Below are 18,121 nucleotides of genomic sequence, written 5' to 3'. Positions count from 1 at the left end.
TCATGACGTAGGCATCAAGATTAGAACGTGCCGATTTGAATGTATCATTTGCCGCAGTACAAATTAAGAGCAACCAAGTCGTTTTTAATATAAACGAAATGAATTACATTCGCTGATAAAATGAAGGAACTTCCCTTTAACGTAAAGAATAAGAAGCGACTTTATTATTGAGAATTATTAAGTTTAATACAAAATACGCTTTGTAACAGGAAAAGACACTTTCACTCAATTGAATACTATAACTATTATATGCTTATCGAAGTTTATTTCTTCTTATTTAAAAAATTGAAATGCTTATACTATATAGATTAAATAAGTTGCTGTTTTTGTGAAGTTTTATCTTGGAAGGAGTTGATGGTTATTAAGGAAATGAAACAGTCATAACAGGAACAGGACATCGCGGTCAACGTCCAAAACAGATTTTGTTTATTACTGTTACTTTAATTTTTCCTGTTATTTGAAATTTTCATAGTGCCTGAAGTATATTGTATTAGAAGTTGGTTCTTTTGAACTTAGGGTGATATATTATGGGGCGCGGCAAATTTTGGAAAGTAAAAAATTTTGGGAGTGCAAATTTTGGGGAGCGACAAATTTTTGGGAGTGCAAATTTTGGGGAGCGACAAATTTTTGGGAGCCACAAATTTTGAAAATCGGAAAATTTTGAGAGTGCAAATTTTGAGAATCGGAAAATTTTGGAAGTGCAAATTTTGAGGAACGAAAAATTTTTGGGTGCAGCAAATTTTGAGCGAGAGAAATTGGAGAAGGTTTAAACACAGAACAGACAGCTTAAAAACAATTACCTTTTTTTCACATAACAAATTATCAATGACTCATATGTCAGTTGCCATATTGAATTAATTTTGAAATTGTCTCGACTCTTTTAAATTAAAATATTTGACGACATTTCGCGGAAAGGGGGGCAAACGCTCGTTATCCTAGTGGCGCCAAATTTTCAAATTCGCCCCTGAATATTTACTTTGTATGGATTGTAAGAGAATTTTTAAATTATTAATCGAGAAAACGTACTTTTCGCATGTGTTGCTGTTTGTATAAACATATTCTCTACACTCCAGGCTGCACTTCGAGAGCCTTGATCTAGAATAGATCATGTTCCCCTACTATGAGAGATGAGAAAACTTGCTTACACATTGTTCGTAACAGATGGTTGACTAGTGTATGAGTAGTTACGACAATTTTACTCCTACAGCTTATGCTCTCCTGTCCGCAGAATTCTCGCAAGTACATTTAATGCGAAAGGGTAGTACAGTTGCACTTGTTCCTAAGCGTAACTACTGCCTGTTATCCTGGTACTTCATGCTTTACAATCACTCAGGGAGTTGCGATTCAGTTTGTTAATACATAATATATGTAACTTACAAACTTCTCGAAGAAATCAAAACGATTACGATATCTCATATATTATAAAACTATTTACCATAAACGGTTACTTGAATTGTTCGCCAGAAGTTCACGAATCTCAGCGTGGGCAACGTTGCATGTCTAATGAGCAATAGGAAATTATTTGATAATTAATTTTACATGATTACATGCTTCACGCATCTTGTTTTGTTGCTCGAAATAACTGTTACAGTGTAAATTCTATTGAAACTGCCATCTAGATTAAAATTTGCAATAATGGAGTATTGTAATGTAGTCACTAATTGTAATTAATGCTTTTATTGTAATTACATGCGCAAGATATAGGTAAGTACAGTCTTATTATATCTACGTGCTACGTTGCTAAGAACGCTTCGACTACAAACGCGTCAATGTGATATCTACGTCCAATAACGTGTACTTGTTTCATCACTTTTTATTGACGAGATAGGCCAGAGAAGAACACGAGTTTCATAATTGATAGACACGTGTTAACTTGTCTATCATTCGCAGAAAGTGGCGTCTCTGCCGAACAGGGAAACATGCGACCGAGGAAGTAGCAGTATCTAGAAAATGTTCGCGCCATATTTTGGTACACACTACTTGCAGCTGTGTCAACGCCATAAAAATGCACACCCGCAGGGGTTTACTCAGGGCCCGATCTAGCTCTTCCGCCGCTCTGGGCAAAAATCATTTTTGCCGCCTTTAATTATTTTAAAATATAATTTTTTACAGTGAGCGAAATTTTTCGTAGGTACTTATTGAATAACAAAATCCTTTTATTTAATAAAAAATTTAGTAATTTATGGGTGATTTCAAAACAATTTATAAGTTTGATACTATTTAAACTCAAATATGTGTTACCTACCTTTCTCCCGCTTTTTCAAAAAGTTCCACTTTTTTATTGATTTTTTATTGATTTCAATTTTCTCTTTCTACCAATTTGGCCGCACCCTTTAAATAAATTTAATGCATATCTTTATAGAATAGAGAGATGTAATTCATTCTTTTAGAATTTTAAAAAATTTTCTTTATGCTACTTATCTCCTTATATTTTTTATATACAACATTAACGTACGTTATACGCACGTAAACATATATAATCTGTAAAAAATAAATAATTTTTAAATATCTTTTGTTATCTTCGCGTTGGATCGCACCTGCGCGTACGATCAGATCCTGCTGTTATATAATGCATGAAATCTGGCCGGCCTGCCAGTAACAAGCGTTTACCGCTGTAGTTAGAACACGCATGCAAGCAACCATGAGAACAATGAAACCGCGTGTGTTGGTCACTAGTAACGATGTACCATCTGCTGGCATCGACCTACTTCGTACAAAGTGAGATTTTTTTTACCATTCTTGAAAATTGTACACTTTCCTAAATGTTGTATGCCAGCATTAAAATCATGTTGCAATTAATACTTGTTTGTTTTTCTCCTGTTTAGATGCGATGTCACAATAATTCAGGCTAAAGTGAGTACACGCGATGATGTGTTGCAAGCCCTTGCCGGCCACGATGCTGTTTTTCTCGCTTCTCATCACAATGTAAACAGTGAATTTCTTGACGTCGCGGGTAAGTGAAAAATCGCATCAATTCTTTAAACGATCTTACCGATATAAGTACGTGTTTTATACTTAATATACATTGAATGAATCGTTGTTGGATTGAAAAAGTAACCGGATATGACAGAAATTAGTTTGAAGCATGAAAGGGAAGTGTTTGAAAAATAATGATACATTCATAGTGCAATAAAAAAATGATTTTAATTTCGATTTTCATAATAAGAAAATGATTTTAATTTCGATTTTCATTATAAGAAAATAATTTTAATTTCGATTTTCATTAGAAGACAATTTTTAATTTCGATTTTCTTTATAAGAAAATGATTTTAATTCCGATTGTCGTTAGAAGAAAAATTTTAATTTCGATTTTCATTATAAGAAAATGATTTTAATTTCGATTTTCATTATAAGAAAATAATTTTAATTTCAATTTTCATTAGAAGAAAAATTTTAATTTCGATTTTCAATAGAAGAAAGTAATTTTGAAATACAGTGAATTCATCGAAATATTGTTAATTGACTACATAATTAAAATGTTTAATAAATAGGACCGACGCTGAAGGTTGTTTCTACGATGTCGGCTGGTTACGATCATTTGGACGTTCCCGAAATTAAAAGAAGAGGAATCAAAGTGGGTCATACGCCTATGGTGTTATCCGGCGCTGTTGCAGAAGTTGCAGTGCTTCTAACGTTGAACGCAGCAAGGCGCACTCACGAGGGGCGTTTGAAACTCGAACAGTAATTAAGAACGATTTCTCTTTATTTCTTTTAAATATTTATTGAAGAAAGATATTTTTTGTTTATAATCTAAAGAATTTCACCATTTGAAATCAAACTTTCGTTGCAATTAATATTTTTTAAAGAATACTATTCAACAATCCGAACAATAATTACGTTCAATTAAACCTGTTTGCCTGTAAAATTATTATCAATCCAGGGCAGCCGTGGAACATGGTAGTCAGTGGTTACTCGGCCAAGATTTACGAGGATCAACGGTTGGTATCGTCGGCTTGGGCAGCATTGGACAAGCTATTGTTAAACGACTGAAAGGATTCGACGTGGATCGTTTCATCTACACGGGTCATTCTCGTAAAAAAGCAGGTACTTTTAAATATATAAAACCAAAATGCGTATATTTTCATTAAGTACTTCTATTATTTGAATTACACGCAGGCGATGAGCTTGGTGCTCACTTTGTGTCTCTTGACGAACTTCTCGAGCAAAGTGACTTCGTAATCGTTGCCGTCCCGTTAAGTAACGAGACAATGGGATTGTTTAACGGCGATACTTTTGGCAAAATGAAGAAGACAGCGGTATTCGTGAACATTGGTCGCGGGAAAGTTGTAAATACAGACGCACTTGTTAAAGCGTTACGTAATAAAACAATTTTCGCAGCTGGCCTCGATGTTACGGATCCTGAACCATTGCCCCCCGACCATGAACTTCTCAAACTTCCTAACGCTGGTTCGTACCATTAGTTTCAATAATTTTAATGAAAATATTTTACATTACGAATATAAGTAGAAAACTTGGAAATTGTCGATCTGATGTTTTCCCATATATTTTATTGACTGAAATTATAATTTACAATTTTATATAACACATATATATCGGTTAATAATAGAAATCTATAGCAAAATTGTATATACAATAATATATATATATATACCGCAGTGATCATACCACATTTGGGCAGTGCTACTGTAAAAACTCGACGTGATATGTCCACTACTGCGGCACAAAATATTCTCAATGGATTAGAGGGCAAGCCATTGGTATACGAATTGTAACCATGCTTTCTGCATGCATGATATACGGAACTGTGTTACCTAATTAAATAGCACAGTCTTATTCCTCGTAATACAGCGACACTGATGTATACTTTGTATATACTCAAGAATATTAACAGACAGATTTACATATAGTATGTACTTTAATATCACTGTTTTTACATATATTTTATGTTATTTACAAATGTAAAACACGAATAGCTTCTACTTAAATCCTTCATACCTTAATTCAATTTCAAACATAGACCGTTCTTATCGCGAGTATTGAAATGCCTCGATGATGCCGTGAGATAGAATTAGTTTTTTATTTTTCATAAAAATTGGTAATGTATATCGCGTTCTATAAAAAGTTGGAGATATTTCCTCCCCTTCGAATAGATATTTAAAACGTCATATAAAAATGCTAACGAAAGTATATAGATATAAGAGAATGTAACTGAATTTGTAAATTGAATTTCTTGTAAATCGGGAAAATGGAAAAGGGTCTACAATAATGTCTTCTGTTATTCGTAACACCAGTTCGTTAGAAGTGCTTACCAAATTTAATTGCAAACTTTTGGTATTTATCACCCGTAATGCACGACGGGTAACCATCAAGCTTCCACTACTGCGTTCTTTAAATTACTTAAGATTGGGTCGATCTTGTTTTCCAAGGATAGAATGTGACCCGTGTTACAATTATGACTAGCGATGAAACTAATAACTAACGGCAACTTGTTCATTTGGACTACCTGCAAAGTAAACGAAGTGTACAAATATTTTTTGATACATTCCAATAAAGTAACGTTGAAACATTGGCAAGATATGGTTGAGGATGAATAATACGGATCTAAAGAGATGAAATAAAATCAAATAAAGAATAATATTCTATCAGAATGTACCTGATAACTGCTGTACATGCATATGATGGTTTTATTCTTTCCCAGCCCTAATTTACTTCCTTGATCTGTTGCCATCCCAAACGTAGATAAGAAACTCGCTCTCATGGCCAATTCCGGGGCTTTTTCATCAGCCACAGATACAACGGGCACGCCGTCCCTATCTGTGATTAATATACTGTGAAGTCCCTCTATGCTACTTAGAAGTCCGTAAAGAAACTTCTTTAATTCCTGAAGTAATAAGAAACATGCGAGGAATTACCATAAATAGCAATACTTCCATCATGTTTGTATACATTTATTTCTGGGTAGAATAGAGATATATTTATATATAGGAAAAAATATTCTTCCGACAATTGAATGAAGAATTTGTACATAACCTTAAAATATCTGCTGCGTACGTTCCTTTAAAGACTGATATAGTACAATTTCGCAACTTACCACAGTCATTTTCAATATTCCCAGTAATAAAGGTTAAATGGCTACCAATAAATCTGTAAAAGTCAGTAAAAGTTCAACAGATCTCGGATATCAACACAATCGAATACTGCGTTTGACAAGCTGTCATGTGGACAGTGTTGCCAAAATCGTGGGACGTGCAGCGATGCCATACCGTATGGCAGTATTCGATAGTGTTGATATCCGAGATCTGTTGAACTTTTACTGACTTTTAAAGATTTATCGGTAGCCATTTAACCTTTATTACTATGATGGAAGTATTGCTATTTATGGTAATTCCTCACATGTTTCTTTCTTATTACTTCAGGAATTAAAGAAGTTTCTTTACGGGCTTCTAAGTAGCATAGAGGGACTTCGCAGTATATTACAGATAGGGACGGCGTGCCCGTTGCATGCATCTGTAGCTGATGAAAAAGCCCTGGAATTGGCCATGAGAGCGAGTTTCTTATCTACGTTCGGAATGGCAACAGATCAAGGAAGTAAATTAGGGTTGGGAAAGAATAAAACCATCATATGCATGTATACTAGGCGCCAGAATCGGCTTCCCTTCGGAAATTTGGCAACGTTGCATGTCACCAGACCGCTGAGTTATGCCTAGTTTTGACGCCTATTGTATGTACGAATCCTCGCATGCATACAGAGTTATACAGGCTAATCCGGCTCCCCCCCCCCAACTGCTACCGTCGTGCTACGGGTCTGTACTCCTAACAACCGTGATCCGCACCACCGTGCGGGGAACCGTACGCGCATCTCTTGCACGCCCCGCGGTGGACGCCACATAAGATTTATCTGCCTCGCTTCACTATTTCGCTTATTACTCAGTCCCATTTAGCAATATCGAGATGATAGATAACCTAAAACCTTTCCAAATGTTGTCTCTACACATCTGTGAAAACCGCAGGAGAATAGGTTAAGTAGTTTACTCGTTTACTCGTTACAAACACAATAATACTTTCCGCTATATATATGTAGAGAAGAAGAAAAGAAGAGAACAGATATTATTTTGTAACAAATGTAATTACCAATCCTGTGTAATATTAAAGAAAGAATACTTTTGGAAATAAGAAGAATTATTTAATAAACTACCGAATCCGCTTGCTGGTTATGTAAGGGTAGGGATACACCTACAGCAATAATGGTACATTTGTGTTGGGACGTAGGGTCGTCCATGTGACGTCACGCGTAGGGAATTGTTTAGTAATCCTGACCCTCAGATGGCGCTGTTGGCTGTGCCGAGCAGGCGGCAGTATCTGCTGTCGATCTGCTGTCCATCCGACATCAGGCACTGCACATCAGAACGCAGCCAAATGCGGACACAGACTGCTGCAGTTCTGACGTTAGATTCTGCTGCCCAGATCTGGCTATCAGGGCCATTAACAAAATTGGCGACTTTGTTTATTCAGTGAACTATATACATGTATTATTCTCAGGGGCGTCCGGAATTTTTTCCCGGGGGGGGGGGGGGGGGCAACTTTGGGATGATGGTAAAGAAAAATATACCCTCTTGCTTTTTTAACCCATTTTATAGTGCCAATTTAATTAAAATTTTAAAACCGAAAATTAAAAATATTCCCTTTTGTAGTATAAACTTCATAAAGATCAGTTTTAAAAAATAAGCGATTTTTTTCAAAAGCCAGGGGGGGCAACTGTCCCTTTTGCCCCCTACCCCGGACGCCCATGATTATTCTGTCTTGAATCTATATATAACGCTATTCTATATAGCTTTCAATAAACTATTCTTTAATGAAAATTCAATGGACCCAACCACAAATTTATATTAACTCTCTATATTTCTTGTATACATCGAAATTACAGCATTTCCTAAGCTAGAAATAAAAGTAATTAAATTGTACATGATTTATTATACAGCGTTATATCAGCAATTACGTGTTATGTACATTCGAAGATTGTTAGTGTTTTTTAAATACATATAGTACACAATAAATTTTAATTACAGCGATACCTGTGTAGTGACAGTATTTATACAAACCTAGCGCTAACAGAAAAGTAAATCTTGTTTAACGTTTTGTCTACAATAATCTACATACATTCGTTGCACCACAACTAAAAATAGAATTCTGAATTTTCTCACGTATCGTTTTCTGTACGAAAAAATAAACCCTGATCTTGGGTCCAGGTTTCACTTTATTGCAATCGTATCTTCCAATGTAACACGCACATGTATTTAGACCGAAACACATTTCTCTCGAGTTCTAGCTTAAAAACATTCGCACCATCGAAACAGTGGTTACATAATATAAACGCGACAGTATTTCAGTCGAGCTACACGATAGAAAATCTCTCGAACAGAAGACGAAATAGCCGAACGTCTCTATCGAAGGACATGTTTCATTTTAATTCTGTTTTAATATAAAACATGACTGCGTGTTATAATTTTCATTGCAATGAATGTCAATACAATTTGCTTTACAATACACATAAATAAAAAACAGAGGATGTGCATAACATATGTAGACACGAAGAAATAAACGGAAATACACTCCCTACTGATTTCCTTATTTTCGTGATATTCGAATTGTATGATCAATTTATATAATACAGTTATTAGAAGCATCGGTATTCATACTATGTTAGAAACAATTAGAAATTAAGTGAACATTGCGGTACGCCGTACGATTCTGTTTGCTTTACAGTAAAACCGGCAAGAAAAAGCACTATCGGAACATAGAAGTAAAATCTCACTTTTATAATTAAAGCCAACAGTTAATGTCCACTTATCTTTCTGTACAATATTGACGGAGAGAGGGCCTACTTAGTTACATCGTCTCGTACAAAACCTACCATGCATTGCATGTACCAAGTTGTTATACAACGTACACCTCAAGTTCACGTACTGGAAATGCATGTGCTTCGTGATTTATTTCATTCAAAATGTGTAATAAAAAGATTTCAGTTTTATTACAAAAAGATTGTACGGAAGAAGAGATGATAACGTACTGAAAAAGAGAGATACACATAATTATCACCTTCCACTAAAATTTTCTCAACATACCAGAGGGTTGATAAATTATACACATTTACCGACTAGCAATTTGATAACTTGTCTACGTTCCATATCTTAGGTCAGGGCTGCACAGGGTGCTGTTTTCAGCGCCTAGCGGCGAGCAACCAGCCGTTGGTCGGGCTGTCCCGTTGCTAAGGGTAGAATCAGTGAGGAGAACTGCAGTAGTGTAGGTGCGAATCCAAACGACTTGAAATCAGCCACTCGCGTTCTTTACGAAAACGACAAAAAGCCGCTGCGGAACGCGCGGCTACGAGCACGCCCCTGCACTACTGCAGTTCTCCTCACTGATTCTACCCTTAGCAACGGGGCAGCTCGACAGACGGCTGGCTGCTCGCCGCTAGGCGCTGAAAACAGCACCCTGTGCAGCCCTATCTTAGGTGGTAATGTACAAAGGGATAATTTAACTAAAAATATATATATTATTTACATATATATCCTTATACTACAAGAATATTTAAACCGATCTTGCGTACGATACTTTTCGTCGAGAACACTCCCGAAACAAGTTAATAAAAAATGTCCTTCCGCTGATGTAAACTTTTATTTCCTTCTTTTCATATATTCATATTTACAACGATGCATAATATTTGAATCAAGCTAGGCGATACAGTATAAAGTTTTTACTCCTCTTCGTTAAAATGCGTTGTCCACTGGGACTGTTAAAAAATCTTTTACCACTCGACAGTTGTATTTATCACCTAACGTAATTCAAACGGTACATAAAATGAGTCATTAGCATTTAGTAATAATGTACTAGCGTAAGGAATGAATCTAAGAACAGCAGAATAATTTATTCGCAGTTCGCACTAGTGTGACGAAAACCGTTATGTATTTTGAAACGGATGATCTATATCAGGCTTGGGAATTAAGTGCTCTTTTCGGCCGATTTTCAGAAGCAACGCCCTCTTTCTCCCGCCGCGCGTCTTGGCCACCGTGATGGCCGAAATGCTCGAACCACCCCAGGCACGCACCACGTGAACCGCGCGTGGCGCGTTGATAAAACAAAAACGCATCGATACGAATGTCGTCCTAATGTGCCACGCGCGGTTCACGTGGTACGGGCCTGAGGAGCTCCGAGTAGCACGGCCGCCGCGGGGGCCAAGACGCGCGGCGGCGGAAATAGGGCGTTGTTTCTGAAAATCGGCCGAAAAGAGCACTTAATCCCCAAGCCTGATCTATATTATTTATTCACAGCCTATTTTGTCATTCTAGAAGACTTAATATACGTATCCTCTCTTACTGTGACGTATCATCTCTTCCGCCATATGACGCTACGCTAACTCTCAACAACAGAATTACCTTACAGGAACGGTGGATGGGAATTTCACTCGTTAGGTGAGAATCGTTCATGCCAAACGTGAGTACGGTGCTGGCTAGTTAATATTGGATTAAGAACACGTTCTATGCAATTGATGCGGCCTTTAAACCGCTCCCTGTCTCTAGCCATCTCCTCCCATGGACCTCTTCTAGCAGCCCGATACGCATAATCCCACTGTACCATTACGTGAACGACTGGATCCAAATTAAATTTCACCTGCAAGGAAACATTTCGTTCTTTATTACTTCGGACTTAAAACAAACAACTCTAAGCTGTCAGGAATTGAATTACTTTCTGAACCGGCGCTATGGACTCTTCATCTTTGCACGTATCATCGTCTTCGCTGCTTTCGTCCATTTCACTTTCATCCATGTCCTCGAATTCACTTTTGTAGGTAGCTTCGGAGCCAGTTTCAAATACTATACAATAACTGTCTTCCGAATCGATAGAACTTTCTGACATTAGACGCGGGCGAAAACTATTCCTCCGCAGGCGGTATCTACTGTCGATACAGAATTGACGAAATAGATTCGCGTCCTTCGTGCGAAAGTTGGAAAATTTCGGTATTCCGTGGTCAATCTTCCGTGTCTTTGGCTTCTGAACTGTGGGTTCCACATCGGCAAATGTGTACGTCACGGAACTGAATGTTTCGGCAGCATCTACTTCATCCGTGTTGTCGTTGTCTAAACTAAAGCAGTCTTCCAATTCTTTGCTATCTATCATATGGTACAACTCCAGCTCTTCCCAGCTTCTCAAATCATTTTCTATATCCGCTTCGAGGTCGTGCTTAGTGCGCTCCTTTCTATGCCTGGTTTGGCTTACTCCGGACCGCCTAAGCTGCGATCTCGCTCGACCCCTGCCTCTGCTTTTCGCTATAGCGTTAACTTTCCTCCGCTGCTTTGGCGAGAGCGACGATCGTTTCATTCCTAAATTCGATTCCATTGCATCAGTTTTACAAAATCGATCTGTCACACTGTCGTAGACTTTATGCCACATGTTCGTTAACATGTTCGATACTGTAGTCTGTTGAACTGGTTCCACAGTTATCGTGTCCGAGTCAGGCGTTGGCGAGGGAGGTTCTTTACTCAGGATTGTTTCGCTACTTATACGGTTATCGATGGAATTAGACGATTGATCCTCGTTTGAATTACTCCTATTACAAGTACTCTCGTAATCGTGAATATTTTCCATGGAGATTTCATGCGTATTTATATCCAAACAAACATATTCAAACGATTCTTCATTTTCCTTATTTAACTTTTCGATTTGTCTTGTGTAATTACAATTAGTCGATTTCATGTCTTTCTCTCCATTATCGATGTAGTTGTTAGCGAACTTTAATTTATCCTCTGCGTTTGTATCACAAATTCTACTCTCGTAAGGTTTCTTCTCGTCGAATATATCGTGAGGAATACTATTGATAATATTTAAAGATTCTTTTGTCTGGTGGTTTTGAATATATACATTGCCGGTGCTCAATATGTCCCTCTTAGTCGTTAAATTCTCAAAAAACTCATGCGACATGATACCTTCGTTGTGCACGACCGTCACTGACAGGGGATAGTTGTTGCCTACCATAAAAGTGGCGGGGACTTTGGAGACCCGTTCCCAGAATACATTGAACACGTTGAACACGCTGTGAAACATGTTCCCCTTCTTCGGAGCAGACATGTTACTCTCCATGTTCAATGGCTTGTTCATCGAATACATCTTCTCCATTGTCGTATTCAAAGGTAAATGCTGCGCAGGATACATGTCTATTATAAAAGCAGAAGGTGCTGCCAGAGTAATTATATCAAACTTGGATAAGGTATCTGAATTTCAACGAGTCGCATACTTGGAATTCAACTGCTTATCTCACTCAACACACGGGTGTACCTCTACAACCTCTCTTATTTCTCATAAATCTTTGTTGCCCTGCAAAAAAACACATTCAGCATATTAAGTCAAAATCCTGTTCGTAGATTGAAGTTGTACATATGCAGAAAAATCACTGTTTTCGGGAATTTCGTAATTTCTGACCTTATTATGCGATCTTTAAGCGTTTGTAGCTCAGAACAACGTTAATCGATTTTGATGAAATTTTCAGCATGTATACAACTTACTTCTATCTGCACACGAGATTTTTGAATTTTCATTACAGGCTCAAAAAAAAAGTTTAAAAAACGACCTCTACTATTTATTTCGCTATTCCGACCAATTGAAATTTTTTTCAAAACGATGTAGCACGTCATCTAGTATACTAATGCTTCTACTTTGTCAAAAAAACTCAAGTCTTTTGGACCAATTTTAAAAAAGTTATGCGATTTTAAAGAGTGTACGAACACTTTCGTGAGTGACTGTAGATGTTAGAGTTTCTAAACGTCATATTACATTTCTTCAAGCATTTCGAGAACGAGAGGATACAGGATCTAACAAAGTATCAAGGTCCTTACGCATTACAACCAACAAAAACAATCCTAAATAGAAGTGCATGTCATTTTGTAGGATCAAAACTTTACAATTTAATAATTCCAAATTCGTAAAAATATTTAAAAAAAAAAAACAAAAAGGGGGAAAAAGATCATATTTAACTATATTCATCTGTGTTTTTGAAAACGCTTGTGAATCAATATAGCGCTTACAGCGCAACGCGGCTTTATCGCGCATATTCCAGAGGGACCCCCCCCGGTGGTTAACATTGAACGTCGGTAAATGACAATGCGGTCGAGCCCCATGTAGAATTAAAGCATAATTAAACTGTCCGTCGCCGTGGCACGACGTTAACTTAGAAAGACAGCAGCCCTAGAGGATAATAGTGCCTTGCAGGCATACGTACAACAAGGACAGCCGCCGCAAACGTGACAACCGCAATCGCCCAGAAAATCGTGCTCGCAATATGACGCTTGATTGTTCGCTGTAACGCAGTCGGTATCTTTGAACAAATAGCTGTCGATGAAGAGTGTTACTTCGGGCGCAATGCTTCGTCTCGATTCCTCAATAATGTCGAAGGATTCCATTGTAAACTGACACATTGTAACAGCACAGATTTCAATAACTTTCAAGCGGCCATTTTCAACTGGTTGATGCACGGAGCTCTCGTGATTCACGCATGCAGGGGCGCTGCTGTTATGACGATCCCGCACGTAGCTCCGCGGTCGAATTCATGGTAAAATGATAATTAATAGTGGGAGATCGCTATGCAATTGCTATGTGAAAGGGATAGTCTTTAGGAAAATACATACGTAGATTCTGCATGTCTTGTTTTTCATGGATGATAAGGGTAATTTGAGAGCAGGGGGCATTGAATATAGAACACAGAAATATTGCATAATTTTTTTAAAGATAACTGTGCTGTGAGCTAATTAACTGATTCATGCGCTTACTGTTGAAATCTTTTGTTTCATTATGGAAATCTGCGGTTACAATGTCTGACGCAAGTTTATGAATATTTGCATGCATTTATTCTATGTATATAGGTAGCAGGGGCGGGTTCGAACCTATTTTTAAATTCTCGAAGCTCGAATCCGAAACTTTCCAGACTCGAAACTCTCGAAATTAGAAGTGCTGATTCTGCTTTGTAAGTGAAATGTCCTGCTTTAAGAACTAAAGCGGACAAACTTTTTGCATAAATCTTTATTGACCATAGTTAAATAAGATACAAACAAAAATATAACAATATACAAATTCTCGAGGCACCCTGCGAACGATTTCTTTATTCATTAATTTCACAGTTTTTCTTATCTGGGCTTCGAGAGTTTCGAGTTACGAAAGAAGTGTTAACTTTCGAATTCTCGAAACTTTCTTGGGTTTCGAAAAACCCATCCCTAGTATATAGTAATTAATGTGAAAGAAAATTAAGAATATTGAGTGCTTAAACAATTTGTACTAGCCTTTATTGGGAACGTCTTCTTTCTCAGATATTCGTTTCTAATAGCATTAGAACGCATATCCTTACCGGTAATAAATTTATAATTGCAATTATTATGCATTTTACAATAAAATTCAGGTCACTGACATAAAAAATAGGTAATACCAGATGTACAATTTACTACTCTGAAATAGGAAATGCTTACAGGTATTGCAACCCGATACCGAATTGAAACTGTTGCAGTACATCGTATCTAACGAATAACAAAGGCAGAACTAGGTTTAACTCCACTCTCGCAACGTTCCCAACTCTCATTGCTATGCCACCGCCAACTGAACAGCGAACATTTTTCGTGAAGATTTTCATGTTTTCTTTGTAGTCGTTCGCTGGAAACGATAATGTTTTAATAAATCACTGTCGTACAGTGCCGAACAAATGAGCGCGTGTCAACAGTAAAGGTGCAAATCCACTATGAGACCGAAATATCGTGTCTCACACGAGACTTTAATCTCCCGAGACAATTATTTTATTAATTTTTAATTATTTTGTCATTAGTTTGATGAAGTTAAACTCTCGCGAGACAAGTTTCAAACACCTCATCTCTCGCGGTTATTCCCATTATTTAAGCTTAGTTGTTGTCAAGATTTTTGTCTCATGATAGAAAAGCCTCGTGTAAAATCTCATTGTGGATTCGCACCTCAACCAGTGGAAAGTCTCTCACCGAATTTGAACTTGAAGTCGGACACATTGCCGCCGTTAACAAATCCGTGTAGCCTGAACAGATCACCGAAACCATGGCGACCAGGTCTAAAGGGCAGTGGCGTGTACAAATGAAGGGCAAGCGCCCAGTAAGCATCGCCACCTATTGAACTGCCATCATGGCGAGGGCCGCAACCTCTCATGTCGAACCCTCTAAGATTCATCGGTCCACCCAAAAAGAATCGATCAGCTATGTTTATTTTTAAATCGTTGCTAATTTCTCGAAGTAGCCCAGATTGAAGACCCAGCTGGAAGGTCTGATGAAATCTTTATAATAATATAAATTGTAATTGTAATTAAAGGATCTATTTTGATTTCTCAATTGAATGATACTTGCAAGACATTCGTGCGGCGTCCAATTAGTTTGCATGGTAAGTTCGTTTTTCACGAATCCGATGTTCCCGCCGAGCCCAGCTACTTCTGTCGAAAACTGCACGAGGCTCCCCGCGGTGGGGAATATCACCGAATCTCTCTTATCGATGGAACAAATGTGTCTCAATGCGGATTTCAAACTCGGGCCGCATTCCTCGCGAACACGAAACGATGCTTGCTTGGTAGTAACAATTTTCCTAAACGTAGCTTCGTACTGCAGATTATGCCTCAGTATACCCACTCCGTCTGGGTTAAGAGCGATATCTACCAGGAGCCCTTTGTCACGTTGGTTGTAACCAGACCATGGAAAGTCGCTGGACGTATTAAACACGCTGGCGGTTAATCTGCGAACGAAACGAGCAGCTGTAAATAATAAGAACGTTAGGGATAGAAGTGGAAGAAGCTTAACTTACACTGTATGAAGCCAACTATCCACGAAGGGTTTAATGGCAGACACATTTATATTGGTCGAGCTTTTTGTACTGTGAGAATACTCCATTTGTAGCCGCTCCCCTCGCCCGAATAAATTAGGCGCCTTCGCTCCGATAATAACAGACCCGTCGTTGTTCCCAACCATAGTGTTGATCCCACCGACCAGGCGTCGCATCTCGCGCACAGTGAATGTCACCTGAGACAGAATGTAATTTAGTGCTTCTCACAGGAACACCTGTGAATCTCTAAACGAATCGCACATAAGTGAACTGAAAAGAATTAAACCTGAGAAATTATTTATGTTTTGTCGAATTAGTGTGTACTTATATATAGACCCACTTCGACACCATCTGGGGTGGCCTGAGGACCTTGACTGGTATCGATGTAAACTCCGATATTCCTGAAGCACCCCAACGATTCCAGTTTGCCCTTGACCTTATAGGCGCGTATAATAACATCTTGGAAGTCTCGAGCTTGAAACAGATCTGTCACTTGGGCCTTCACTATGTCGTCCTTCGTTCTCATCAGTCCATCTACGTGGACTTTATCGACTCTTGCCTGTTCAACGCAAGGATTCATCAGAAGGCTGTCTTATGTTTTAATGGTAAAACTCGTTACCTTAAGGGGGCACCCCACCCTGAAACCACTAACAAAAGACAAAGTTAGGAATTTTTTTACTTCGTATAAATAAAAATATAGGGCTTGGATTTTTTTATATAGTTTTAAAGCAATCTTTATGTTACTGAAAAAAAATGGCCCACACTCTCAGGAATGAGTGGATCATCCAAGATGGAAATACGAAAAAGATATACATATAAACAGGAATATATTATCTTTGACCTAGCGTAGGATTTTCGCAAAATTCGAATTATTTTGGAAATTACAGCAGTTTGAAGAATTGATTTTAATTTTTTTTACATAAAAATTTGCAGTGAAATGCTTGCAAAAAATCGAATAATTGAAATATTCAAAAAATCCTACGCTAGGTCATAGATAATATATTCCTGTTTATATATCTTTTTCGTATTTCCTTCTCAGGTGATCCAGTCCTTCCCAGGAGTGTGGGCCAGTTTTTTTGCAGTGCTCCGCGAAGCTATTTTGTGCAATTTAAAAAAAAAAATTTCTAGCAAAATAAAGATTGCTTTAAAACTATATAAAAAATCCAAGCCCTACATTTTTATTTATACGAAGAAAAAAATCCCTAACTTCGTATTTTGTTAGTGGCTTCAGGGTGGGGTCCCCCTTAACATATAAAAAAGCTGAAAAGCTTTCAAATACACATTTAAATTCAGATGTACCTTCACAAATTGCAAGTTGACAGGTTTCACCGCAGTAGCTTCCTCTTTCTGTAATAAATCCCTTTGCTTGTTGAAATACGCTGGCTGAAAGTAAAAACACAAACGTACTTAGCACACCATGATTTTAAAACGGGGATCTCCGAATTGTTACTTACGACGTCGCTCCTCATTTTAGGTGTGTGTCCTTCCTTGGGAATGTTTTCGTTTAAACCTCGATTTAAGTTCTTCGGTATGTTTGCTTCCTGAAATAACGCAGCACGTGAAACATCGTTGAAAAATATTTGATCAGGAGAGTTTGAGAAACGTGAGACGCTTGTAGCGAAGGATTAAGTACGCCGAAGGACTAAAGGCAAAGAAGCAGAAAGTTTATATAACTTCGAAGCGAAATACAAGAGTGTAAGGAATTATTATTAGAGATTACTCATGCTAGAAATCAATGGTCTTAATTCCAGGTTATACCATGCTTTTCTAATAATAAGCGCTTACCTTCGCGTGAACTGTTCCCATTTTTGTCGCGATTAATTTTGCTCGTCTCCGCGGGATATTACATTAAAATAATGTACCCAATTTTGTTAAGTTTGTTTCAACACTTGACAACCAAAAAAAAGTATAAATTTTTCAAATTAAACACTTGGAACGATTAGGGACGAGCGGTATGGCAATGCCATTACCGGCGGAATGACAGCGCCCTCTATACACCCATTTTTCAATGTCAATTGTCAAGACTGTGCATCGATAATATAGGGTGGCTTTTTAGAATAATGGATGTAATTATTCAAAAAGCTTTAGGACATATGCCATAAAGGCCGTCGCGCATTATGTCGAATCAGCGAAGAAAATAATAATTAATTTTAATTGACGCTGCGCTGCGGTCCAGTGCTCTCAATTATTCGGTCAATTGTTTATAAACTTCTCTCTTCGTATCGCCGCGTTTCGCCAAAATGCGCGGCGGCCTTAATTCTTTTAATGAAGCTTCCCGTTATTTCATTATATATAT

The 18,121-nt window shown here is 37.7% G+C and overlaps 4 protein-coding genes across 7 annotated transcripts; 1 reads left to right on the top strand and 3 right to left on the bottom strand.

Annotated features, from left to right (window-relative positions):
* The first annotated feature begins 2,558 nt into the window (after positions 1-2,558).
* LOC143378644 (glyoxylate reductase/hydroxypyruvate reductase) lies at positions 2,559-5,530 on the top strand. Its single transcript, XM_076830521.1, has 6 exons — positions 2,559-2,718; positions 2,826-2,953; positions 3,492-3,681; positions 3,881-4,044; positions 4,117-4,407; positions 4,618-5,530. The coding sequence occupies exons 1-6, from the start codon at positions 2,630-2,632 to the stop codon at positions 4,731-4,733; spliced, it is 978 nt and encodes a 325-aa protein (XP_076686636.1). The 5' UTR covers positions 2,559-2,629; the 3' UTR covers positions 4,734-5,530.
* On the bottom strand, positions 4,489-6,223 carry Lamtor3 (Late endosomal/lysosomal adaptor, MAPK and MTOR activator 3). The gene is made up of 3 exons (XM_076830522.1): positions 6,053-6,223; positions 5,615-5,842; positions 4,489-5,464 (listed from the first exon to the last, which is right to left on the bottom strand). Exons 1-3 carry the CDS (start codon positions 6,059-6,061, stop codon positions 5,327-5,329), a joined length of 375 nt encoding a protein of 124 aa, XP_076686637.1. The 5' UTR covers positions 6,062-6,223; the 3' UTR covers positions 4,489-5,326.
* A 3,249-nt stretch (positions 6,224-9,472) lies between these two features.
* Ppp1r15 (Protein phosphatase 1 regulatory subunit 15) lies at positions 9,473-13,531 on the bottom strand. 3 transcript variants are annotated; one of them, XM_076807148.1, is made up of 4 exons: positions 13,232-13,531; positions 12,251-12,330; positions 10,705-12,170; positions 9,473-10,629 (listed from the first exon to the last, which is right to left on the bottom strand). In XM_076807148.1, the coding sequence occupies exons 3-4, from the start codon at positions 12,166-12,168 to the stop codon at positions 10,420-10,422; spliced, it is 1,674 nt and encodes a 557-aa protein (XP_076663263.1). In that variant the 5' UTR covers positions 12,169-12,170; positions 12,251-12,330; positions 13,232-13,531; the 3' UTR covers positions 9,473-10,419. The 3 variants fall into 3 exon arrangements, with proteins under 3 accessions (XP_076663263.1, XP_076663264.1, XP_076663262.1); XM_076807149.1 differs by having other exon boundaries at positions 10,705-12,153; XM_076807147.1 differs by having other exon boundaries at positions 10,705-12,330.
* Positions 13,532-14,266: 735 nt separating this feature from the next.
* LOC143366246 (sorting and assembly machinery component 50 homolog A) lies at positions 14,267-17,816 on the bottom strand. Of its 2 annotated transcripts, XM_076807150.1 has the most exons (8): positions 17,611-17,814; positions 17,280-17,366; positions 17,125-17,208; positions 16,166-16,384; positions 15,808-16,022; positions 15,360-15,738; positions 14,985-15,279; positions 14,267-14,649 (listed from the first exon to the last, which is right to left on the bottom strand). In XM_076807150.1, the coding sequence occupies exons 1-8, from the start codon at positions 17,629-17,631 to the stop codon at positions 14,465-14,467; spliced, it is 1,485 nt and encodes a 494-aa protein (XP_076663265.1). In that variant the 5' UTR covers positions 17,632-17,814; the 3' UTR covers positions 14,267-14,464. The 2 variants fall into 2 exon arrangements, with proteins under 2 accessions (XP_076663265.1, XP_076663266.1); XM_076807151.1 differs by lacking the exon at positions 14,267-14,649 and having other exon boundaries at positions 15,089-15,289; positions 17,611-17,816.
* Positions 17,817-18,121: the final 305 nt, after the last annotated feature.

This window comes from Andrena cerasifolii, chromosome 2 (genome assembly GCF_050908995.1).
Source record: "Andrena cerasifolii isolate SP2316 chromosome 2, iyAndCera1_principal, whole genome shotgun sequence".
Lineage (NCBI taxonomy): Eukaryota > Metazoa > Arthropoda > Insecta > Hymenoptera > Andrenidae > Andrena > Andrena cerasifolii.
The sequence above is the reverse complement of the archived record's forward strand: the minus strand, read 5'-3'. Positions and strand labels throughout refer to the sequence as shown.